The sequence below is a fragment of the Dryobates pubescens genome, chromosome 6, assembly GCF_014839835.1.
Source record: "Dryobates pubescens isolate bDryPub1 chromosome 6, bDryPub1.pri, whole genome shotgun sequence".
Classification (NCBI taxonomy): Eukaryota; Metazoa; Chordata; class Aves; order Piciformes; family Picidae; genus Dryobates; species Dryobates pubescens.
In genome coordinates, this window is record NC_071617.1 from 30,029,714 (window position 1) to 30,055,865 (window position 26,152).

The 26,152-nt window shown below is 44.8% G+C and overlaps 1 protein-coding gene across 1 annotated transcript in view; it reads left to right on the forward strand.

Moving 5' to 3' along the window:
• Positions 1-861: 861 nt before the first annotated feature.
• Positions 862-26,152, forward strand: part of PGBD5 (piggyBac transposable element derived 5) — a 68,940-nt gene continuing 43,649 nt past the window's right edge. The window contains exon 1 of the mRNA XM_054162245.1: positions 862-1,537. Within this exon, the coding sequence (XP_054018220.1) occupies positions 862-1,537 (676 nt within the window). The remainder of the gene's footprint in view (positions 1,538-26,152) is intronic.

The window sequence follows — 26,152 nt, forward strand, 5'->3', positions numbered from 1 at the left end:
TAAATCAGTGGCAATTTTGGAAGAATGGTTGGTTACGTCATATCATATTTGCCTAAGAAACCAAAACACATACAGCAGGTGCTCAGTCCCACAACCTGCAGCATGCTCAGTGATGGATCCAGTAATGGACAGGAGCTTGTGCATCACCCCAGACCCATGTAAAGCCTCCTCAGAGCCCAAGACAGGTAGTAGGTGCAGCAACCCGCAAGCACCTGGCTGGTGGGGTCCAAGTGCCAGGTACTTCCCAGTTCTGTGCTCCAGCACTGTGCTTGCTTTGCTTCAAGGGCCACCCCAGGGCTGGAGCTCTGTACTCTATTTTGGAGCAGGGGCATGAATGTCCTGGCTGCTATGTCCATACTCACACTCTCTCGCCTTCTGTAAATCCCGGATGAGACAGCGCAGCTCTGACCATGCTGTCGAAGCCTCGACCCAACCGGGTACGACCTCAGCACGTTTCTCCTCCCCGAGGAAGCCCCACCTGCACGGGGCTCCGCAGCCAGCTCCATCTGGTGGCCTCTTGCCCTCAGGAGCTCTTCAGCACCTTCCACGCATGCTGGGGCTCTATTGACGGACCGACAGGCAGCGAGGCCAGAGCTCCCGCCTCTGCCTCGCCCGGCTCTAGAGCCGCGCCCGGCTCCAGCACCGCAGGCGGGCGGACAGCTCCGACCGGGGCCAGGCTCGACGCATGCTCCCCCCTTCCGGCGGCGGGGCGCAGCGGCGGATCCGGCCGCAGCCGGCACTGTGATTTTAAATGGGCGGAGCGGTGGCGTGCAGCGGGGCGGCCGGTGGGCGGCCCACGCCGGCCCGCAGCGCCCATATAACCCCACCTCCCGGGCGCGGAGTGCCGCGGTAATTGGCTGGATGTGGTACTTGGAGATGTTGAGCTGGCTCCTTCCTCCCATGTCCCTGCACACACACAGGGGCGGGTGGTGCGGGCGGGAGCGGGAGGCAGGGCTCAGCCCCGGCAGTGGCGGGGCTTCCCCCACTCCCTGCCTGCCCGCCACCGTGCCCGAGCCGCTTCTGCTGCTGGGCTGCTGCCTGCGGCCGCAGGACCCGGCCGAGCCAGGCCGAGGGGAGCGGGGGCGGCTGCTGGCGGCGGCCGAGATGATGGCGGAGGGCGACACCGGGCCGGCGCGGAGGAAGGCGCTGTCGCTGCTGGAGGCAGCCCGCTCCCGCTACGAGAGCTTGCAGATCTCCGACGATGTCTTCGGGGAGTCGGGCCAAGACAGCAGCGGCAACCCCTTCTACAGCACCTCGGCTGACTCCCGCTCCGCCGCCTCTTCCCAGGACGAGGACGATGACGAGGAGGACGAGGGGCGCCCGGAGGGGCTAGGGCCGCGGGGCCGGGTGGCTCGGCGCCGTGCCCCTAGGGCGGCGGCCACCCCGGCGGAGCGGCGGCGGCAGCGGCAGGTCGGCGGAGGCAGCGCTCTCCCGGGCGGCCCCGGCCCTATGGAGGAGGAGGAGGAGGAAGGGGAGAAGGGGGGCTGGACCCGGTCGCTGCGAGACGTCCCACCCCCTCACTTCAAGGATGGCAGTGGTACGCGGAGGGCGGGCTGCCGGGGCTGGGGGCGGCTCGGCTGGGCGGCTCCGGGTGGCCCTTGGGAGCTGGGGTGCACCCTGAGGGTGTCTGTAGCGCGGCGCTGAGGCCTGGGTCGCGACTCCGAGGAGGGGCCGGCTTATGGTTGGCCTTTGGCCAAGGGAGGGAAACGGCAGGTGCCTCTTGCCCCTCGCTTCTTTCCCCGTGCTTCCTGCCCGGGAGCGGCACTACTGTCAGGCCTCTGATGCTCATGGTGCGGAGAGAGATTGGCCGAGGCAGTGACGGGGAGGACGAGGGGAGGCCGCCTGTGCTTAGTCACAGGCATCACCTCCCCGGCGCTGTGGCAGTGCCCCGAGCGCCAGCAGATGCGGGGAGCCCCGTGGGAAGCGGGCAGGCCCCCAGAGCCGAGCGTGCTGCGCAGGCCCCTTGTGTGGCTGTGCTCTTGTGTGGCGGGTGCCTCTTCCCTGTATACAGGTGGGAAGCCGCGGATCCGGAACACGAGCTGCCCTGTGCAGTGCAGAAGGGGATCTGGGAATGGGATTCCCTGTGCCTTTCTGTGGATCTGGCCCTAACTTTAACCCTTTTTGCATAGCTTTGGTCCAGACAGAGTGAATACCGAATGAGTGGTGAAATAGCATGATGTGACACACAGCAGCAGCACTGTGCTGAGATCTCAGTGGGCTGGCTTCTGTGGCAAGTTGCACCACTGCTTTGCCTAGGGAGACATTCATTGTACTATGTGTCTGCAGGCCTTGGCAGCCAACTTGGCTGTCTAGCAGAAATGCTTTCCAAAAAAAAAAAAATTAACGGTTATGAGGAGCTGGGATGTGAAATAAAGCATTTGGATCGCAAAACGGGATGTGATGATTGCTGTCATCTTCACCTGAGCTGACAGTTTGCTTAAGGTTACTTCACTGTTTGTGGTTTTTTGGTAGTGTGTAATTTGTTCATTTTCCTGTTAAAGGGTAAGTGGAAAAAATTTGCTGCTGTACTTGGCGTAGTGTGCTGAAATTTGGGACGGTTGGAAACATACCTGAGGAAGCAGCTTGGGATGGGGGGATTTGGGCACTGGATCCCAAAGAAAGTTCTGTCATACTTCTGACAGATGTGCAAATAGAAGCCAGATCTGACTCTGGAAGTAGATAGAGTGTTTAAATACCAAGCTGATGAGCCTCTTCAAAAAAACCTGTGTAAGTGATGATTCTTATTCATAAGCATATCTAAGTTCAAGTTCTGGACCACAAGCTTCATGGTGTGATGCTATTTCTCAGCATCAATTTCAACTTCGTTTCTCTGCCTTTGCTGTCTGACTGTATTTTTTTTTTTTTGTAGTAATACCCTTTTAAACAGAGACAAAACTGGGATTAGCATTTTAATGCTCATTTGGAAAAGAACTAAGTTGATAACTGATTAATTCAGGAATTCGTATTTCCTCTGAAATAAAGGAGTCTGATTTATGGTTGTCAGAAATAGATGCAGGTATCCTTTAAAGAAGATGTATGGATGTTGCTGTGAATATTTGCTTCTAGTAATAGATGGGGAAGAGGTTGCTGCTGCCCTTTCATTCTGTTGATCATCATGATGATACTTGCTATATGCTGTTGCTAGCACAGTGATTTGGTTCAGTGGATGTTCAGTTTGCACAGTGATTTCATGTGTGAAATACATACCCTCTGATATTTTTGACTACTCAAATTCCAAGCTATGGTAACTTTTGTATGTAACTAAGCTTTTAGAATTCTAGGCTGGCTGGTTTTAGACCATATGTAATTGGAGTCATGCTAAGCATACTTATAGTAGCTCCATTGTGGCTTGATTGAACACTGTTCTGATCGAAGAGTTTGAATCTGTACCTGCTGAGAAAGAGGCCTCCACAGAGGTGAAGACAGCTGTCCTCTGCAGTGGCAGCACTTTTTTGCAGTCACTATTTAATAGAGTACAATCAAGAAATGCAGGGTCAGACACAGAGCACTAACCCATATTCTCCTTTCCAATGTGTTGAGTGTAAGAATTCTTTCTTTCTAGATTTGGTGCTTAAAAGAAGAGGGCTTTGTCAGGTTGAGGTAAGACTTTTGTTTTATTAGCACTTAAACTTCCAGGTGTGGCCTTTTGATCAAACATGATCAGGTCACAGAATGGTAGGGGTTGGAAGGGACCTCTGGAGCTCATCCAGCCCAACTCCCCTGCACAGGATCCAGTTATGACAGGTTTTTAATATCGCCAGAGAGATAGTGGACTGAAGTCTTATGAGATTTCAGCTATGTCAATGCTGGAAAGAAATCCTTGAATCAGACAAGGATCAAACTAAGTGTCAAGCTGTTTGCTTTGGAAAACTGCCCCTTTGTGAAAGGGAAGGTGCAGAGGAGGAAGAAGTCTAAGTTAGTGAGAATGAGTTTAAAGCTGCCAAGAGAAAAAAGTTAAGAGCCACTAATGACTTAATACTGTCTTTCCCTCCGCAGTCTCAATGTTATTGTAGAATCATGGACTTGTTTTGGTTGGAAAGCAGCTCTAAGGTCATCAAGTCCAATCATCAACGTAACACCACCATGGCTGTTATAGCATGTCCTGAACTGCCATGTCTACACATTTTTTTAACACCTACAGGGATAGCGACTTCACCACTCCCTGGGCACTCTATTCCAATGCTTGATCACTTTTTCAGTAAAGAAATTGTTCCTAATATCCAATCTAAATCTCCCCTGGTACAATTTCAGGCCATTTCCTCTTGTACTATTATTAGATACTATGGAGAAAAGAAACTCCTTCCTCACTACAACCTTTTTTCAGGTAGTTGTAGAAAGTGATGAGGTCTCCCCTCAGCCTCCTTTTCTGCACACTAAACAATCCTTGTTCCCTCTCCTCATAAGACTTGATCTCCAGACCCATCACCAACCTTTCTCTGGATATGTACCTCGTTGTAGTGATGGGTGTGAAACTGAACACACTATTTGAGATGCAGCCTCACCAGTGCCAAGTACAGGGGTGCCATCACTTCCTGCTGGCCACAGTATTCCAGATACAGGCTGTGATGCTGTTGGCCTTCTTGGATACCTGAGCACATTACTGACTCTCATTCATCTGGCTGGCAACCAGCGTCGCCAGGTCCTTTCTGGGCAGTTTTCCAGCCACTGTTACCCACACCTGTAGCATTGCCTGGTGGTGTTGTGAACCAAGTGCAGGACCTGGCACTTGGCCCTGATGAATCCTATGCAGTTGACCTCAGCCCATTGATCCAGACTGTCCAGATCACTCTGTAAAGCCTTCCAACCTTTGAGCAAATAAACACTCCCACCCACTTTGGTGTTATCTGTAAACTTACTGAGGGTGCACTCGATTCCCTCGTCCAGATCATTGATAAAGATTATTAAAGAGTGGCTCTAGCACTGATCCCCGGAGAACACCTCTAGTGACCAGGCACTACCTGGATTGATTTGAGTATGTTCACCACCATGCTTTGTAGCTGTTTGTCCACCCAGTTTATAACCCAGCAAAGCATAAAACCATTCAAGGCATGAGCAGCTAGTTTCTCCAGGAGGATGATGTAGGAGACAGTGTCAAATGTTTTTCTAAATTTCAGGTAAACAACATCCACAGCTTTTCCCTTATGCACTGAGCAGGTCACCTTGTCATAGAAGGAGATCAAGTTCATCAAACAGCACCTGCCTTTTGGGAACCCATGCAAACTGCGCCTGACCTCCTGGCTGTCCTGCACTCAAAATTACCTTCTCCATGACCTCCCCCAGCACAGAAGTCAGACTTACAGGCCTGTAGTTCCCTGGGTCCTCCTGGCCCTTGTAGATAGGTGTGATATTTGCCAATCTTCAGTCAGCTGAGACCTCTTCAGTTATCTGGGACTAATGGTAAACTGATTTAAAGTATTGTATCCATCCTTAGAATTGGTTCTGAGCACAGGCTGACTGATGCTTCGTCTCAAAAATATACTGTAGGTTCAGATGTGCTGGGGGCTGATGGCAGTGTTATATGGTTCATTGTGTGCTCAATCTGCAGTCAGTCACTGTGTGTTTCTGGTGATGCCTGCCTTAGCTGTGTGGTAGGTTCTGACAAACTGGGGAAAGTCTAGATTTTCTTCTGTGTTGGGAGAGAACTGGATTGCATCAGTATGCAGCACTGTGCTGTTTGTGTCCTTTACGTTTGTTTTCTGCTCTTCAGAGGTCTCCAGCTAGTGTTGTTTAATAAAAAATACTGGGGAATGAAACCCACAAACACATTAGTAGCTTTCACTGACTTCCTTTGTGGAAATCCAGAATAGCTGTTAACTTTAACAGAAAGGTTAGAACAGATGGCTTACTGGAACTTCATGTTATTTCCAGTTAAGCTGCTCTGTGAAATCATTCTCTTTAGTTACTGAGGAAAAATCTCAACAGTATTATGATGCCCTGATTTTAAACTGATAACTAGTGGCAGTGTGTAGTTCCAATTAAAATAGGTGAAGGAAAGAAGAGCCCATCATAAATATCCAAGCAGTAACATGAATTCTGAGATACTGGGATAGTAAGTAGGAGGTCTTTGATGCAGCTGTTGAAGTGCTTTCCTTTCACAAGTGCCCGATTACAGCAGGTGTATGGGTAGTCAATGTGTGTTTAAAAGGACGATGGCATCCATGATCACATGTTGAATCCAGGCATGTTTTGGCGTCTCCCTTCTTATTCTCTTCAAACCTTGCTGTGAAGGGGAAGCAGAACTGATTTGTTGGAATGTGAACCTACAAATTGATACACTTCTAGGAAAGGAGGTCTGACCTCTGCGCAAACAGTACTTTAATTCCACAAGGAGGGGATAGCTTATGGCTTCCATTCTTCTGAGGGCAGGACAGAGCTAGTTGTGGAAGTTCAGAAAGAGAACAAATTGCTGCTAGGATAGGGAAAGCATGACTGACATGGAGAGAGCAAGTACACAACTATTACTGCTTTAGTGACAAGATAGTAAGTGACAGTAACTTAACATCAGCTCTTTGTTTCTGGTTGTTCCTGTCTCAGACTTAATTGGTGTGCTCTTTGTTCCTTCAGGAATGGGATGGCTCTGGGTGGTACTTTAATTTGTTAGCTCAGTAATCTGGCCAGGAAATGTTCTCTAATAGATGCACTATTGATTCTGATCTTTCTTCATGAAGGGTCTCAGAAGGTGCAGATATCCTGGTATTGCTGCAGCTTGATGTTTCTAAATTGGAGTAGCTGACATTCTCTTCCTAGAGTCCAATGCTTCCTATATCTGTATAGTTCAGCAACCAGAAGATTGAATATCAGATATAAGAGCATTTCTTACTGTTAGGGATAATGTTTTAGGATGGCAGCAGTAGCAGGGACGTCTGAGCAGAAGTTGATGCTGAAATCTCAAAGTTACAGCAAATCAGTACGATTGTTTTCTTCATTTTCTATGCTGTCCAAATCCTGTTCTTAAGCCTAGATTCATGGCCAGAACATTAAGGCTGTTTCTTGGTGATGAAGCACAGCAGCTCCCTTTCAAGTTGCATTTAAAGAGTGTAACTGCTTTTTATGGATTTCCAGTCTGTTTCTCTGGAACACTAAATCTGTTACTATCCTTGAAGAACATGCTCTGATAGAACAGCATATTCCTGGGGAGAAGTTACATAGATGATGTCTGTGAATCTAACAGTCTCCTTGTCACCTCAAAGAGGTTTAAATTAATATTGAAAGTAGTTTTTCTTTCTTTTTCTTTCTTTTTTTTTGTCCTTTCCCCTTCCTTTTCCTCTATGAATTAAAATGGGGTTTTTTTGTTTTTTTTTTTCCTGCAAAGACCAAGTTGTGAGAAAGTCTTTTATTTCACCATGGCTGCCACATGAGAGGTGATCTTCTGCACACGGGAGGGTATGTTATCCGAGAGGTGAAATGAGTCTGCACGTTCCAGCTAAAGTCAAGCAACCAAGGCACAGCTTTAGATTCTAGATCATGACCACCTTCACAGTAGAAAGGGGTTTTCTTATGTTGAATCACAAGTGTCTGCATGTCAGCTGATGAGCCTTCACCCTTGATTGGATCTTTTTCAGTAGTGTTGTTATTTTATCAGTGTTAAATAAGGCAAATTTAGTTCCTTCAAGTTAGTCTCTAGTATCTCATATGATAAAATGTATGATTCTGTGATTCTATATCATTATAATGGTTTGAGTTGGAAGAGGCCTTAGAGATCATCTAGTTTCAGCCCTCCTGCCATGGGCAGGGGTACCTTCCCCTAGACCACGTTGCTCAAAGCCCCATCGGACCTGGCCTTGAACACTTTCAGGGATGGGGTATGCACAACGTTTCTTGCCAACCTGTTCCAGTGCCTCACCACCCTCACAGTAAAGAATTTCTCCCTTATATCCAATCTAAATCTACCCTCTTCCAGTTTAAAGCCATTACCCCTTGTCCTATCACTATGTACCCTTGTAAAAAGTCCCTTTCCATCTTTCTTGTAGGCCTCTTTTAGGCAATGGAAGATTGTTGCAAGATCTCCTGGGAACCTTCTTCAGGCTCAACAGCCCAAACTCTCTCAGCCTGTGTTCACAGGAGAGGCGCTTCAGCCCTCTAATCATCTTTATGACCCTCCTCTGGACTTGCTCCAATAGGTCCATGTTCTTCATATGTTGAAGGCCCAAGAGCTGAATATAGCATGGAGTTGTTAATTTGACCTGTGTTCTAAATAGTTTTAGCAGAGCTACATAATTCAGTTAAAGGTAAATAATCAAAGCAGAGGAAAGTGATACAGGTAAGGGGAAAAAGGCTTTCAGCTGTTGCTTGGTTGACTAAAATTGTAACCAGGAAGAAAGTAGTGTAAAGTCTTTTCAGGATATAGGGAGAGATCCAGTACACATACTCTTCCTGAGATTGTGGACAGGCAGATGGTAAGGTAGCATTCCAGCAGTAAGGACACTGAAGAAAATGCTTCTGGGTCAGTCTTGGCCCTAGAAGAGGGCCATATACATACCACCATCTAAAAGTGATGGTGATCTATTCAGATTCAAGTCCTGAATAGAATCTGAAGGGTTTAGTCTTAGTAGATTGCAGTCAGTACCTAAAGATTCCAGAGGTGGAAAAAGAAGCTGCGAAAACTACTTAGTTGCCTGTGGCAGATTCTGCTTCAGAATTATCTGGGCCAAATTCTGCCTGTACATGGATAAAGCACTGCTCATCTGACTTGTTCTTGCTTATTTATATCATCAGAGAATTTAGCTACTTTTGAGTTGCATAACCATGTTAAATACTGGGCAAAAATGTGTATCTATATAATCTGTTCTTCCATTCTAAGTAGAAATTAGTTCTTATCACAGCATCCCAACACTTCTAGGAAGATACGATAAATACATCACAAAGATGTACACTGCTACTTTGCAGAGCCTTTATAGGATGACTTAAGGGTTTGAGGTTTTGCTAAATAAGTGAATTATGCAAAGTCTTAGTATATGACACGTCTTATGAAATCGGAATATGCTGCTTTTCAGGTGGTCCTACTGGGTTTAGAACACATCTTCCATCATCACTGAAGTGACTCAAATGCATGACACAACAGTCTTACTTGATTTGAAACTTCAGTACAACTTAGCTATCTTATGTTCTCTTTCTTCTTTTGTGCATGTCTCTGCTATGAAACAAGCATTCAGGGAATAACCTAGTGTTGAGAATTTTCAGAGAAAAAAACCCAACCTGTTCTTTTCTGCTTTTATAGAGAGAACCAGTTTTGGTGAGTACTTTAGACATGAAAGACTATAAACACTGGAGAGCAAGGTCTTCTCCATAGACGCTGTCTGGCCTTTCACAGAGAAAAGGCATTTTTACTCCTACATCTGTTAACTTCATAAAGTGAACATTTCCCCCTTGCTCATGTCCTTTTGTCAATATCACAGAAACAGTACAGCAAACGGTTTTCTTGGCTGTGTACCTTTCAGTCCACTTGGAGAGGAAGTTAGCCTCTGCTGAGTCTGATGAGGATGCTAAGTGTGGAGCTGACTTGCTATACAGTATAGATTGTATAGAAACTGTCCTGGAGGCCACAGACTTAAAAGAAGCTGGAAATTTCTTTTAGGTGTGCTTGCTTATGTAGGTGTTTTGTTTCTGTCCCCTGTTCAAGCTTCCAAAATTTTGGCCTAGATGGTTTTAGCAGTTTGGAAATACAAGGTGCTTCCCAAAGGAAAGTAGAGAGGGATACAGCTGCACCTCTTATCCAGAGGTCAGTGGAATATAATCCCTAAAATACCTCATCCTTCCCAATACTGCCAAAAATTTGGCGTGTTATTAGGAAACAAAACGGACTCAAAAGGAGTGCATGGCTAAGATGAATGGATGAGAATATTAGCATTTGATGTCTTGCTTCCTTATGGCAAAGCATCCTAGAGCATATCCAAGCTCCCACTCTGTATTTTGCAATGAACAGGATGTTAATCAGTCTCTGGCTCCATCTGAAAATGAATGGACATCGAAATGAGTGGGTCTTTTTAAAAACAAAGCCAGAGTCCCTTGAGGGGCTGCGGGAAAACAGGGTTGGGAGGCTCATTATTGTATTTTTGAGCCTGTATAAATTACTCCTGGATTGTCTCCTGATTTTCTGAGAAGACAACTGGTATTAATGGCACATGGTAGAAAACATGCTTTCCCTTAGACAGCATTAGGGATTCGCATGACCTGTATTGACAAAGTGTGGTTTCCATTAAGGATGAAGAACAAAACAAAGCAACTTCTATTCAGCAAGCTATAAAAAGCTGTGGCTGTGTAGTTGAAAACTTGGCAAACTGAAGTGCAGTCAGTGAGGAACACTGTAAGGATGCAAAAATCATGTCAGAGAGGGATACCTAGGAGACACAAAAGCAAAGAATATTGTATATGTCTCTATGGATGGGGAGAATTAGCTGTGTATTGGACAGGAGGATTTTTGGACACAGTTAACAGATACAGTGAGCCTATTAGTGGGCACAAATAGAAGTGTTATTTCTAGTGAGCAGAAAAAATACTTCAAGCAGCTGCTGTAATAACCATGATTCATTTCTGGTTACATATGACAGAGGTGGGTGTGTATGAAAGACTAGATTGAAATAAAAAATGAGAATATCTTTCTTAAAGTTACTTACAAAATTCATTATTGTGGAAAGTCTGACTACCCAGTGCATATAGTGTTTTTTTTTTGGTTTGGTGTTTGTCTGTTTTTTATGAAAGGTGGCTAACTTCCCAGTGAGTAGCACTTGAAAGTGTGCCATGTAGGGTCAGCACGTAGCAATGGGTGTGTAGCTGTTCCCATTGATGTGGCAGTGCTGTCTGCACTGGATTCACAGGGCTTGGGCAGTAGTAATCTCGTCAGTTCATGCTCTGAAAAACTACTTTGAAGGGGTTCTGTACGCTGAAACTTGTACATGTATGCGCACTGCTTGTGGATGGGGCTCTAGTGTTACTTTGAGTATGGGGAGAGCATTTCAACTGGACTGCAAGGTGGACAGCCTTCCCCAGAGTGCAAGGTGCTAGTTCATAAAGCCTCACTTGCTGCAGTGGCCTAGAGAAAATGAACCATCTTTGGTTTGGGGCGAGGGATTCCCACCATCTTGAAAACTATGATATGTTCTTATATCTGTCATGCCTGATATGTGGCATTGTGGATCTGAATACATATATATGGATGTAAATTCTTATTTAGCCTTTCAAAGGGCTTCTGGCTTGTTGGGTTGTTCTCTAAATGAGAAGACCTCCTAAAACTGAAGACTTTTCCTCATTTCTTGGCCATTCATAGATACTCTGTACTTACAAACTTGTCCTGTTGTGTAGTTATTAGTTGGACTGAGATAAATTAAAATACAGTGTCTGAAGGTTTATGCTTGTGACATCCATGTTAATTCCCTCCTGTCATTGGCTTTGAGGTTAAAAGAAAGTAAGCACGAAGCCTTCGAGTGCCTTTGAGTGATACATAGCTATTTTCATGGTGCTAACATTGCTGCAAATAGTCTCAGTCCTTTCCTTAAAGGGTAAGGAAAGGAGTTGGCTTTAAGCATATCACAAATCTCTCCCACTGGAAAAACAGTGATGGGATTTGGAGTGACATACCACTCTTGCCACTTGATGGGGATGTACTTGATAAATAAGCAATGACCCTCAAAAAAAGCCTTTCTGTCTGCTTTTGTATTACTGCTTGGTGACTCATACCAGCCCTCTGTAATTGTGTCCCATGAGGCATGGGGGCTCCCCATGGGGATACATCAGGTCAGGGCTTGGCACCTGTGGCCTGTCCTACTGCCCCAGTCAGGACAATTGCAGCTGAGGGCTCTGAGATAGCCCTGAACATTAGGCATATCCCTAGCAATAGGCTGAGGCTGGGTCAGGATGTAGGCCTGCAGGCAGGCTCAGCTCATCTGGGTGAGCTGGAACCCAGCTGTGGCTGGCACAGGGGCTGATGGCCCCTGGGGGGCTATTATGGAGCCCTAGGCCAAGGAACATGGTCAGGGGCAATTAAGCATGGTGGTGCCCCTGGGGCACTGGCAGCAGCTCCCTGAAACAAACTGTGCCAAAAGCCATGACTTTCTGTAATGTCTTCACAAAAAAGGTGTCAAGAAGGAATTTGTCAGTTCCTGACTGGGCAGCTCTTCCAGCCTGCTTCCCAAAGACTCTGGCCTGTCCTTACCCTGTGCCCCGAGCTTGGGAGAGCCTGGCTGCTGCCACAGGGTGATTGTGAGATAATGCTTCTTGTTCCCTTTCTATTTCATAGGTGCCCTCTAAGTCCCTTTAGCTTCAAATTACCTTTGGAGTTTAATTATGTATAAAATAAGGTACCAACTTGTGGTGAGTGTGGTGCCTGGAGTGATTGTATGTAGTTAGGAGCTATCTTAGCCTTGTGGAGACTCACCATGGTCACTGCATTCCCTCTCAGACTGATCCCCTTGTTTTCTAAACTGAACCAGAGGCAAATTCCTAAGGCAGAAAACATCTCTGCATTACTAGCTCTGTTTCACATTGTCCTTTGTGTTATGCTGTATCTCTTGCAACCAACCTTCCAGAGGTTAAAATTTATAAGGGGAAGAAGCATGCAGAAGTATCTGACTTATTAAATCCTGTCTGATATTCTCACTAAAATCATAATTACTGCAAATGTCTGTTTCTGTTGTTTCCATTTGAATTTGGTGTTCAAGAGGAGATGGGACATGGCACTTGGTGCCATGGTCTAGTCGTGAGGTCTGTCGAGACAGGTTGGACTTGATGATCCTTGGGGTCTCTTACAACCTTAGTTAGTTATACTGTAAGGCCTGGCTTGCTATCTCCCAAAATGCATAAAGATCTAGCAAAAAACTTAAATGTTCTGTTGGAAGAGTTTTTATCTCTATTGTTAATCTAATGAGACTTTGAAACCACCTTCTTGAATGGAGATGGCCTTACCCAGTTTGTTTATTAAACTTTTAGATAACGTGAAGACTCCATGTACACTGGAGGACAGACTGAGAATTTGCAGTTGACAGCCTGAAATAGCCTGACATGGGTGCAAGAGATGAATGCTTAGTGTGAAAGCAGCAGTGACTAACAGTGGAAGTGGGAAATGGAGTGGCGGGGGAAGAACTGTTTAGGTGGAAATGGATCTGGAGGTTGAACATCAGAAAAATCTGACTCAGTGTCATGTTTTTGTGAAAAGGCTAACATCCTCCCCAGATACTTAAAACAGGGTGCACAGGACTTGCCATTTAAGAGAGACAGTCTGGTTCACCAACCATTCTGAGAAGCAAATAGTCAAATGTGAAGAGAACGGACAGAGAAACAGAAAAATCTACAAACTGGACAACCTTTCATTATTCTGCTTTTAAGCTAAGTGGCAATAGAGATAAGAGGTGTTCCAGGAAAGGGGGTTATCTGCTCTGAAAATGGAACATAAATGAGAAGTATGAATTGAATTGGTGGATAGTCAAATCAGACATCATAGAAACTCTCAGACAATACAGTGCTGCAGAAGACATGTTATTTGCCACTGGAAATCTAGGAACAAGTGGTGTTAACCTGTTGTAATAGACTGACAGTCAGTATTGTGTGCAGAATGGGAATAGAGGCCTGAACTAAAAGGACTTACTGAGATTCCTTCTAGCACTCTTCTACTTTAGTTTGGTTAGGGTAAATGCAAACACTAGGGAAGCTGCTTAGTGGCAAGTCATACTTTGGATTGCTGTGCAAAGGACTTGTCACTTGCATCTCCTGTGTCAGCTTTGATAGCATGAAGAAAGTGGTATAGCTTGTGGGAAGGAGCTATGTGCTTACATCATGCCGCCTGATCCATTAAAGTGAAACTCCCTCTTTCCATTTGCTAAAGTGTCACAGGCACACTTGGTATTTACTTAGGGTATTGTTCCTCACCCTTTCTTCTATAGTAATGATTATGTGTCCATGAAGCTTGTGTCTCTGGTCACGTGACTGATTCTGAGCCTTCTTTCTGTGTGTTGAAAACACTTATCTTCTTAAGCCAGGGAAGCCTGGTACAACACTACCCAAATACTTGGGAGATTAGGAATGCTATGCTTTGAAGTTACTAAGTTACTGCCATCATCCAGTGGTGTCAAGCTAGTAGTAGACAGGGAAGTGATTCACAATAGCCAGTGTGGCTTTACTAGTGGCAAATCCTGCCTGACCAGTCTAGTGGCTTCCTACAATAAAGTGACTGTGCCAGAAGATAAAGGACAACCAATGGATGTTATCTATCTGGACTTCTGCAAGGCCTTTGACATGGTCCCCCCACAACAGAGAGATACAGATTTGGTGGATGGAATGTTCAGTGAGTAAGGAATTGGCTGGATGGTTGCATCCAGAGGGTGGTGCTCAATGGCTTGAAGTCCAGATGGAGAGCAGTGACAAGTGTTGTCCCTCAGGGGTCTGTACTGGGACCTGTGCTGTTTATTACTTTTATCAGTGATACAGACAGTGGGATCGAGTGCACCATCAGCAAGTGTGCAGAGGGCACCAAGCTGAGTGGTGCTGTCGATATGCCAGAGGGACCTGGACAAGCTGGAGAGGTGGGCCCAGGTGAACCTCATGAGGTTCAAAAAGAGCAAGTGCAGAGTTCTGCACCTGGGGTGGAACAATCCTCACTATCGATACAGACTGTGGGATGAGCTGTTAGAAAGCAGCCTGGAGGAAAAGGACTTGGGGATGTTGATGGATGAGAAGCTGGACAGTGTGTGCTTGCAGCCCAGAAGGCCAGTTGCATCCTGGGCTGCATCAAAAGATGCATTGCCAGCAGATCCAGAGAAGTGATTCTGCCCCTTTACTCTGGTGAGACCTCACCTGGAGTCTAGTTCTGGAGCCCTCAGTACAGGAAGGATATGGACCTGATGGAGCAGGGCCATGAAAATGATCAGGGGGTTGGAGCACCTCTGCTACAGAGAGCTGAGGTTGTTGAGACTGGTTGCCCAGGGAGGTGGCCCAGGGGCCCTGTCCCTGGATGTATTCTAGATGCAGCTTGACAGGGTTCTGGGAAACCTGCTCTGTTTGAGGATGCCCCTGATTACTGCACAGGGGCTTAGACTAGATGACCTTTGGAGGTCCCTTCCATCCCAGACCATTCTGTGATTCACTTTTTCCTAGCTTAGGATCAACAAATCATGCAGGGTTCCAGGCAAGGTCTTGTAGTTCCTTGTTCAAAGGTGCTAAAAGGTCTCTATCTCCACTAAAGATAACTTAGAACCTACCTAAAGCTAGCTGGGGACCACTGGTTTACAAGTCAGATGCACATCACTTTCCTAAAGAGTAAGAGATTGTCTTTATTTGAGCAGGTAGAGAAAAAAACTTTACTTATTGGTCTGTAAGATTTATTTTGACCAGCAAGTCCAGCTACTATCTAGTCAGATGATCATCCCAGCATTGCCTGCTAATGTCTTGATCATACACTTGATTCTAGTTTCATGTTTGACCAAATATGAAACAATTTCTTTGTGAATGTCACCTGCCTTCATGCAGCCAACTCCTGAGTGAAGGATCTGGGTAAAAAGGATACAGTAATATTCTTTCTTTTCCCAATTGCTGCCAATTAACCTGGCTAGAAATAAAACAAATTAATTCAACTATCCTGTAAGTAATCACTTAGTCTTACCCACTAACAGCTATTCTAAGGCAACCTGTCTTTGATACAAACACTCTGTATTTGTCTTAATGTCCTTGATTAGTCTTTCCTCCAAAATCTATCAGTCTTTTAGAAGTATTGAGATGAAGGTAACAAGTGTGAAGTGCCAAATCTCTTATTTATCTTTGTTGGTTTTTTTCCCCTTTTTTCCTCAGCTTGATGTGTTACCTTGAACTTAGATTTACTGGTTTCTTGTTAACAGGGCTCCTGACATTACAGGTTTAGAAACAAAGGTACATACTACAGTGCAAGATTTGAATTGTCATTGCCATAGGTATTGCAGCTTCTGGTTTCCTGTCCTCAGACTCATGAAACTTACTCTTATATGAAGCTCTTCACTTGCCTTGAAAATGAAGGCAAAATTTTGCCCCAACAGCTGAAGCACACCTAGGGTATCATATATCTGTGTCCTCAAAATTTCACTGACCTCACTTGCTCCTTCTTCCCCTTCATCCCTATTTTAGTTAAAGAACATTTTGTATCTTTCTATACAAGGCACAGCTGTTCCTGGTTAAGAGGGTTTTGAGTATAGCCAGAAGTAACTTATCCTGTTAGATTAGGGTAAGTATAGACTAGAATAGACCAGGTTGGAAGAGACCTTCAAGATCGTGTCCAACCCATCAACCAATCCAACCCACCTAAACAACTAACCCATGGCACCAAGCACCCCATCAAGTCTCCTCCAATGATGGTGACTCCACCCCCCCCCCCCCCCCCCCCCCCCCGGCAGCCCATTCCAATGGGCAATCACTTTCTCTGTATAGAACTTCCTCCTAACATCCAGCCTAAACCTCCTCTGGCACAGCCTGAGACTGTGTCATCTTGTTCTGGTACTGGCTGCCTGGGAGAAGAGACCAACATCCACCTGTCTACAACCTCCCTTCAGGTAGTTGTAGAGAGCAATAAGGTCACCCCTGAGTCTTCTCCTCTCCAGGCTAAGCAACCCCATCTCCCTCAGTCTCTCCTCATAGGGCTTGTGTTCCAAACCCCTCACCAACTTGCTGGACTCGTTCCAGCAAGTATGAACCACATTGAACTCTGTTAAGTGAAAATTATGGTGCAAGCACACCTACTTCTTTCTGGGACAGGTGGTGGGTGTGAAATATTAGTCTATGGATATTTTTGAATTGGTGCTGTCAAAGAAGGTACTGAATATGAAAAATTGTTCTAATGCACTTGACGCTGTTAATGCTGTTGTTGAGATTGTATCAGTATTTAAAACTTTTAATTTTGGCTGTTGGCTATCACTTGCTGAATCAATGAAAAGAAACTAAGTGAGCATTACTTTCTTTCTAACAGCAGCCATTTGTATTACATGCTGGAATAGAAACTTTTGATGGTGTTTTATGGGCAGATATTCCAGTTGAGCGAGCAAAATGTTAAAATACAAATGGTGCCTTTTCCTCAGGTCTTTTGCTGAAAGGTTGACTCAGAAGGGGTCTGAGAACTGACCTGGAGCAGCTTGACATTGAGCAGTGCACTACCAATTGTTCTAATGTCAGCTTTCTTCCTGAGATGAAAGGGAGATGGGATTCTTTCTTTTTAAGCTGAAGTGGGCAGCTAAAGGGAGAATGCTTCAGCGCAATACTTAAACCAGAAAAGGAGAAAGCAACAAAGCTGTTCAAAAATTTACTTTGAACTTTCTGTTTCTACAGAATCCTTTTAATCTGTACTATAACCTTTTCCTAACCTGCTCTTCTCTGCTACAGCATTTAGTTTTTCTAATTGTATTTAGCTTTTAGAATCCCTTTTTTGTTGCAAAAATGAATGTTTCTTGTGTTTTAATATAGATCCTACTGATACTTTGCATTTTAGCATTGTGTGCTTAGTCATTATGAAACTTTTTTTTTTAAATTTCTTCTGGGCTCTGCTAGACACCATGTCTCCTGTTAAAATTGTAGGTAGTCTGAGGCAGGGTTATTTTGTTCAAATTTTGCTGCATATTGAGCCAAGACCTTTGCAATTTTGCTGTGCCCCATGTGCTCAGCTTCACTCCTGTGGGAGGAAAAGGTCTTCCAGGTACTGAATTCTCATCTACCTTATGCAAAAATAGCTGATGGGGATGACAGCTTTCTGAACTGCTGAAGGATGGCTTGCTTGAGTTCAATCTTTATTAGACAACACATTTGTACTGAGAAGAGGCTGAAGGCTTCAACAGCATCTTCTGTGATGAAAACAGTAGTTGATGTTGAGAGGCAAGACCATGTGAAACCAGACTCTTGCTGTTCTTCCATTCATAGTGTCACATAAAGACAACAGCTAGTACTTTTGACACACCAAAGTGATGGCCATATGCCCCTGACCATGCTGCTTACCCCACACTCTCTACAGCTGGTGCTCCAGATCTGCTTGACTGGGAGATGCTGTATGTAGAACAGAATAGAATAGACCAGGTTGGAAGAGACTGATACACCCTCTTTTTTCCCCTTAGTTCTTTCAGAAGTTCATTACCCATCCAGGCTGGCCGTCTGCCCATATGAACTGTCATGCCCACCAAGACATCAAAAAGCTACAAGGAATGCTGTGTGCAGCTCAGCAAAATTTGAGTTTCAGCTAATAGGAGTGGTGCTTATCAATGGGTTTAGTTACAACAGAATGTTAGGGATTGGAAAGGACCTCAAAAGATCGTCTAGTCCAACCCAACTGCCAGAGCAGGACCAATCAACCTTCTGTTTGAATGAAGGTTGCACTTTGGGGGTCACAGCTGCCCCTGCTGTTTTAAGTGAGAAATTGATTGGGAGTGAAGTGTGAATGCATTTGTAGTCCTGCTGCCTGGTAGAAGAGACTAGTGGAAGTTTAGAGGCTAATGCACTGAGTAATGAGCCAAATTCTTTGCAGCAAGCTTCTGAGGAATATTATCCCTTCTCCCCTTGTCTGTTGGTGGGAATAGGGATTTGTTGTCCTCAGACTTTTCCCTTGCTTGCGCAATTTACCCTGGAACAACTTCCCCTGCAAACATTGGTTCTAGAGGCAGGAGGATGTGGCCAAAACCCCATCATGCTTTCTATTAAAAAAGGAAAAGGCAATATTTCTGTTTAAGCAGTTTTAGTGTGACTATTAACTTTTCTTTTTGAGACTGAGCTCACTGTAGCTATTCCTGTTTTTTTTTACAGGCTACATCACTTAATTTTGTGATATTTACACCTCTAAGTCACTTATTTGAAGCAACCCTGGGCTATAAGAAACAGGTGTATCCTCAAAAACATGTACTTCAGTGTAGTGTTGCACTGAAAATTTCTTAAAAGGGATCCCTTTTGGTATTTGTTGAAACCACAACCTGTTTGCTCTGCCTATCTGAGGAATTTAAATGCCTGACATTATTACATACCTTAAATCCAATGGCAAGTTGTGACTGGATTGTTCCTTAAACATAGTATTTAATTAGATTTTAATAAATACTGCATATACTTAAACCAGTATGTTTGGTATCAGTTCTGAGTAAAAGTGGTAGAAAACTGACCCACGATCAGAAGGAAACCCCACATTTTGTGGAGAGCACATGGGCTGCAATTTGCTTGCCAAGGTTTGAGAAGAATGATCAGAATTTGTTGAGTGGTAGTCATAATTAAAACTCAAAGGTGACTGTCAGGGAATGGTAATATAGTACGTTATCCTTTGAATTCAGAGAAGCATATAAGTGCATGCTTATATACGTTTGTGTGTGGTACTACTTTAATGATATGGTGTACTGTACTAACCTACTAAAACAAGAATGATTATCACACCAGTGCAAGGACAAAGGGAAGTAACTCCTTTTCTTTTCATAGTGCTATAAAACCTACAAGCAGAGCAGCTGAAGCTTATGGGATTTGAGCTTGCATCACCTCTGTGCTGAGGTGAGGCTTTAGTCTGCTTTAGTCATGGATGTGATCATTGAGGAACTATAGGGCACTATTCTCCAAACATTTTTCACCATGTACCCCTATCAAAAGTTTTTTGAGCAGGTACCCCCAATCTATATATATTTATTTACATATAAATAAGAAGTATAAGTGCATTTATATGAAATGCACTACTGTACTAATATGCTATGTACATTATAAAACATACACAAACCCAGAAATGAAAAAGGATAAGGATGAAGTAAACACTGTTCACTTTTTAAAATTTTTGTTAATGGTACAAAATAGTATTTTCTTCTGGCACACCATGCTAGGGCCTTGATATGAAGTTCATACATGGGCAAGAAGACAGTGCCTGACAAGCAGGACTGGTCATTTGTGTCCAGTTCTGCCAGACTGCTTAAGTCCAGGCCCAGAAAGGGAATGTCTGTGAAATGGCTTGGCTCTCTCTGCTGGGGGTACTACCAGATCCAGATCAGATATTTAGCTGCAATGAAAAGCAGTTTGTACACCTGCTTTCTTTGTCTTCTCTCTCCTTCTCAGGTAAATAACATTCTAGGCTGCCTATCAGGCTTGAGATGTTGATCACTCAAGGTTTTAAAAACTCTGGGCCCAGCCTTGCTAATAATCCAAAGGCATTGCCCCCCAAAATATCAGTGAGGGTTATAGCACTTGGGAACTTGTAGAATCTGGCCCTAGGGGAGGAATGTAATCAAGTCTTGATGTGGAAGGGAAAATGCTGCCTGTTCAGGGCCATTCACAGTAAGGAGGTAGGAAGCCACATTAAGAGATGTTGTAAGAAGCTGCTGAGTTGAATGAGTTGCAGTAGGTCTGTTACTCTTCTTACTCTTCTTAATTTTATTTTAGTCAGTCAATGTAATTAAAGAATGAACTGAGAGGAATGTTACCTAAATGAAAGACCTTTGTGAAGCAATGAGTGGCCGAGGAAATGGAAGGGCAATGCAAAGGAGCAAATCTGTTTAAAATATAAAACCACCTTTAGCAGTCAAGTCCAGACAGCTCAGGAATCAGGAGGCTCCCTGTGGAGATACATATTCTTGTTCTGTATTTGCCTTGCTAGTCTCCCACACAGAGCCAAGAAAGTGGGGGAGATGCTTAGCAATCAAAACTTGAGGTTCTTGGGTATTCTTTTTCCTGGGGGATTCCATTTTTAAATATCAGAAAATGGAAAAAAAGTTTGGAAACAGCTATGCATTCTTGATGCCAAAGCTGCAATGCTGTTATCCTGACTTGAACAACAGCATTGGTTGGTCTCTCCTGGAGAGCAAGTTGACGCTAGGGTTTCTGACAAATGAATGCTGACTGAGGCACTCTCAGCGAGCGCATGAAGAGAGGTTTTGGCTTTCTAGAAAAGAGTGATAAAGAAGCAGAGATGCTTGGATGTCAGTACCAAGAAAAGGAAGAAGAGTTTTGCCATATGCACATGGACTTGCTTAAATAACCCTAATTTCTTCGTTTGTTTGATATAAGTATAGGCTGTGAAGCATCTAGAGAATTGAGTTTTCCTTGTAGAAAATGCTGTAGTGCTAGATAAACACTGATGCTCTCCACACAGATGCTGAGTGCTTCCTTCCCAGCAGGAACTGGCCAAGGCAAGAAAAGAACTTTCAAGAGCAGGTCTATGTAACTTGTTTCACATCTGCAATGAAATTGCATTGATTTGGGTGGACTGGCAGGGCTATACAGAAGGGTACAATTTTTCTTTGCTCACTTGCAGAAATGTGTACATCACCTTTTTGGTGGTTTGTTTTTAAGCCCACAGAATGTGAATCCACACTTCAAGATTTTGAATGCTTCTTACACTAAGTTGAAGTGTAAGAGGGTGTAGGTGTGGCATGCTCATACCTGTGGATTGTAGGGGAAAAAAGCAGGAAACACAACTTTCAACTCTTTAACATTATACTGTCTTCAAAATGAAAGAGAAAAGTCTCCACCAACAGACTTCCTTCATCTGCAACTATGACACTTGATCTGCCCTTACCTGCTAATTGGATATTCCTTGCCAGAAAGGGTTCAATGGAAAAATCATGTATGAAAATGACTGTGGGTGTCAGTACTTTGTTAATTTATGTGGACCAGTGCCTGGGAGCCAAGGGCGAGAAGTGTAAGAGGAACCAGAGCAGGTTAGACCATCTGATTTTTGGTTTTGTGCAGCCACAGGTCCCAATCTTTATTCTGTGATAACACAGAATAACTCAGTAACACAGAGTTGGACACAGTTGCAACCAAATGCTGACCCAGCTGACCACTTGCATGTCATAGCTAATCTTTGCCTCAAAACATGCGTCCTTAGAAACAACAGTTGTAGACCGGAAGAATTAATACTAACATAAATCTGATTCCATCACTTCAGTGAAATGCCATGAGAACTGGAAACTTGGAGGTGTGGCAGTGTCTCAAAACCACAGGTGGAATGGTGGGAAAAGCAGCAGGGGAGTGGAGCTTGAGGAAAGTCAGTCAGGTAGCAGCAGACATCTGGGGAAGGCTGGGAATGTGCAGAAGGAAAACAGGGCATATGTCCCCACTGCCAGCCTGAGATACCTTGGCCACAAGAGCACATTGCTGGCTCATGGTCAACTTCCCATCCACCAGGACACCCATGTCATTTTCCCCTTCACTGCTCTCCAGCAGGTCAGTCCCCAACCTATACTGGTCCATGGGGTTGTTCTTTCCCAGGTGAAAGGCTCTACCCTTGCCCTTGTTGAACTTCATTAAATTTCTCCCTGCCCAACTCTCCAGCCTGTCCAAGCTGAATGGCAGCACAACCCTCTGGTGTGTCAGCCACTCCACCCAGTTTGGTGTCATCAGCAAACTTGCTGACAGTGCACTCAATGCCCTGATCCAGGTCGTTGATGAATATATTGAACATCACTGGTCCCAGTACTGACCCCTGAGGGGCTCCACTAGATACAGGCCTGCAACTAGACTCTGTCCCATTGACCACAACTCTCTGACTTCTTCCCTTCAGCCAGTTGTCAATCCACTTCACTACCTGATCATCCAGACCCCACTGCCTCAGCTTAGCTGCAAGGATGTTTTGGGAGACAGTGTCAAATGCTTTACTGAAATCAAGGTAAACCACATCCACTGCTCTACCATCATCCATCCACCTGGTTATGTCCTCATCCAAGGCTATCAGCCAGGGGATGATGCACAGCTCAGTTGTTCCTTTGCTTTTATTCTAAACCTCTGCAGGAGGACTGTGATGTATAGGGCTCCCTCTCAGCACGTTTGGGGGATGTAAGAGGGAGTGAGGGAGAATAAGACAGTCATTTGCCACAGGAAGCCAGAAACCTGCAGGCCCATTTTGCTTGCTTGCTGGTGTGCAAGTTAAAAAGGAAGATAGAAGGGCATATTAGTCAAAAGTAAAACGTTCAGGGAGTCTGACTCCCAGTTCCAGAATTTGGGAAATAATTGCTCTGTCTTGGTGGGCAGGCAGTTTGAAAGGGAAGCACCACTTCTGTCTGTGAGCAATAGTAAAAATTCACAGCCCTTGTTTAAATGGGAACTACTTCTTTTACTTGTCACCAAGTAAATGCACTCAATCATATAATGAAATCATAAACCAGCATTGTATTAAAAAAGCAGCTTCCATCTTTCTTCTTTAAGAAACCAATCCAGAAGTAGGTAAGAGCATGTGGAACAGGATGTGGGGCCAGAGTTTACAGAGCAAAGAATATACTCAGAAACATCCTTATTTTCATGTTATTAAAATGTTACTTTAAGCCTGCCACTGACTCTGCCTATGACATCTACTAAGTTACAGGTTTTTGTTCCAGACAGATTTATCCATGTTTAATTCTTCTGGTAAGCTGAAGACCTCTTCTGATACCTGCTGTGAAAACTGCATGAGGAGGACTAGGGCTAGAAAATGTGAAGCTCCAGTCTCTGAGGTTTTGAGCTATAAATGTCATAATCTGTGGTTACAAAAGGGAAAGCTATTATTTCTATGATAATACCCAGAAGCCTTGGTAGGAATCAAAGTTTTGGTTGGAAAAGAGCTCTGAGATCAAGTCCAACTGTCAATCTGTCACCACCCTGGCCATTAAACCATGTCCCAAGATGCTGTGTCTTCACAGTTTTTGAACACCTCTGGGGACCATGACCCCACCACCTCCCTGGTCAACATATTACAGTGCCTGACCACTCTTTCAGTAAGGATTTTTTTCCTGATATCCAATTTAAACCTTCCCTGGCACAACTTGAGGTCATTTCCTCTTGTTTTATCACTTGATACTAGGGAGACCACCTCCCATCCCGCTAAGACCTGTGTTCAGGTGGCTGTAGAAAGCAGTGAGGTCTCCCCTCAGTCTCATCTGTTCCAGACTAAACAATCCAAGTTCTCTCAGCATCTTCTCATGAAATCTGTTCTTCAGACCCTTCACCAGCTTCATTGCCTTCCTCTGGACATGTGCTAGCACCTCAAAGTCCTTCTTGTAGTGATGGGCCCAAAACTGAGGACAGTATTTGAGATGTGGCCTTACCAATGTCTAGTACAGGGGTGCCATCACTTCCCTGCTCCTGCTGGCCACCCTATTGCAGATACAGGCCAGGATGCTGTTGGCCTTCTTGGCTACCTGAGCACTTTGCTGTCTTGCATTCATCTGCCTGTTGGCCAGCACCCCTAGGTCATTTTGTACTGGACAGCTTTCCAGCCACTGTTACTCACACCTGTAGCATTACCTGGTGGTGTTGTGACCCAAGTGAAGGACCTGGCAGTTGGCCTTGTTAAACCTCATACACACATTGGCACCTTGATCCAGCCTGTCCAGATCACTCTGCAAAGCCTTCCTAACTTTAAGCAGATCAACGCTCTTTCCTATCTTAATTTCATCTGCAAACTTACTGAGGGTGCACTCAATCCCCTCATCCAGATCATTGATGAAGATACTGAACAAGAGCGTCCCCAGCACTGAGCCCTGGGGAACACCACTAGTGATCAGGCACCAACTGGATTTGAATCTGTTCACCACCACGCTTTGGGCCTGGTCATCCAGGTGGTTTTTAACCCAGTGAAATGCTTGGCACTTTGTAAACACGAGGACACACTTTGCAGTGGTTGTTCCCAAACTAATGGACCTAGTTTTTATATAGCAGAAAGCTATGTTGCTTTTGTTTTCCACTCCCCACCTTAATGTGACCCGTATTTCATCACCAGCAACTATTTATTTATTTATGTAAGTATGAATCATGAAGTGAGCATAAACCCCATGAAATTCTTTGGAAGTCTCTGCTGTATGAAATCTCTGTTTCTGCTAGGTCCAAAATGAGAAACACAAGCTAATTCCTCTTTTTGTAAGCTGAGGTATATTCTTACAGTGATTAAGTCCTCTAAGGTCTTTCAGCTTTCTTTGGTTCATATGTTGGCAGCCCCCACAAAGTGTGGACAAGATGACCTCCAAGTGTAGCTGCTCTTTGGTGTGAGAGATGGCTACCAGTAAGCAGTGCCTGTCTGGTGACCTCACATCTTCCCTGCATGATCTAAGATTACAGCATACTAAGAATATTCAAGGAGGTGGACCTTGGCTCCAAAGTAACTGAAAGGCTGTGGAGAAAGACGCGATGCCCTTCTTTGCAAATCTAGTTCCATGGCCTGGTTCCTGCTCTGCTTGTGCCCTGGCAGCTGCACAGCATGATGGGAGCTGTGGGGGGAGCTCACTGCCAGATGTTGAGCTGGCTCCACACCGTAGCCAGGCAGAGGTTGCAGGGGCAATGTTCTGTTGCTGAGGATCCTCATGCACTGTTTGGCTCCAAGTTGTGGTTCTGAGTCACTTTCTGCAGACAGAACTCACTGAAGTTAGCACAACCAGTATAAGTAATAAATTTGTGTGTCTCCTCCCCCCCGCCCCCATTTTCTCAGAGCTGAGAAGTTGTGGGTTTATGAGAGTTATTAGGAAGCCTAAGCAGTGGGAGTGCTGTAGAATATGTCATGCATGTGGTAAGAGAATTAGGGATGTTGGTGTGCAGATATATACAACGAATTTATTGAACTTTCCAGCAGCTTGGCTATTTGGAGTTCAGATGTTCAAACAGCCTGTGGTGTTGGTCACTTCTAAGGGCAGGCACAACAAGGATGGGAAAAGGCAGTCTAGCAACAGGGACATGAGTAGAAGCAGAAAGCAACTCAATTCCACAAAGTGATACAGTTCATGTGTAAAGGAGCCCTGGCCCTAGCAAGTGTTCCAGATACATGAACTTCACTTGCATCTTAGTTGTGTGAAGAAAATATTTGAACTTTCATCTGCCCCTATGCCTAATGCACTGGGGGAATGCACCTAGAAATGCAGGTGCATGCTTTCCTACAGTAGCAAAAGAAAGGGCAGTGAACAATTGCCATGGAAGCTGATGCAGCAGGAAGTTCTCAAGCTCCTCACCATTTCCACAGTAGTATGGGGTAAGAGGAATGGTCAGGGCACCTTGATTATCACCTTAGGTCTTGGGAAGCCACCATCACATTGAGTGCAAAGGTTGTTTTGTTTTGGGTGGGAACAGGTACATTACGTGTCCCTGACCTATTCCGAGTTGACATGCTAGACTTATTTTAAGAGTTTTACTCTAATGCTGAAGAAAGTTAGATGTGAAACTGGATCCAGTACACAGCAGGGAAACCAGCTGAATTGCAGGAGGTTCCTTAGTTTACTAAATACTTTGCTAAGTTTTACTGTTTAGTTTA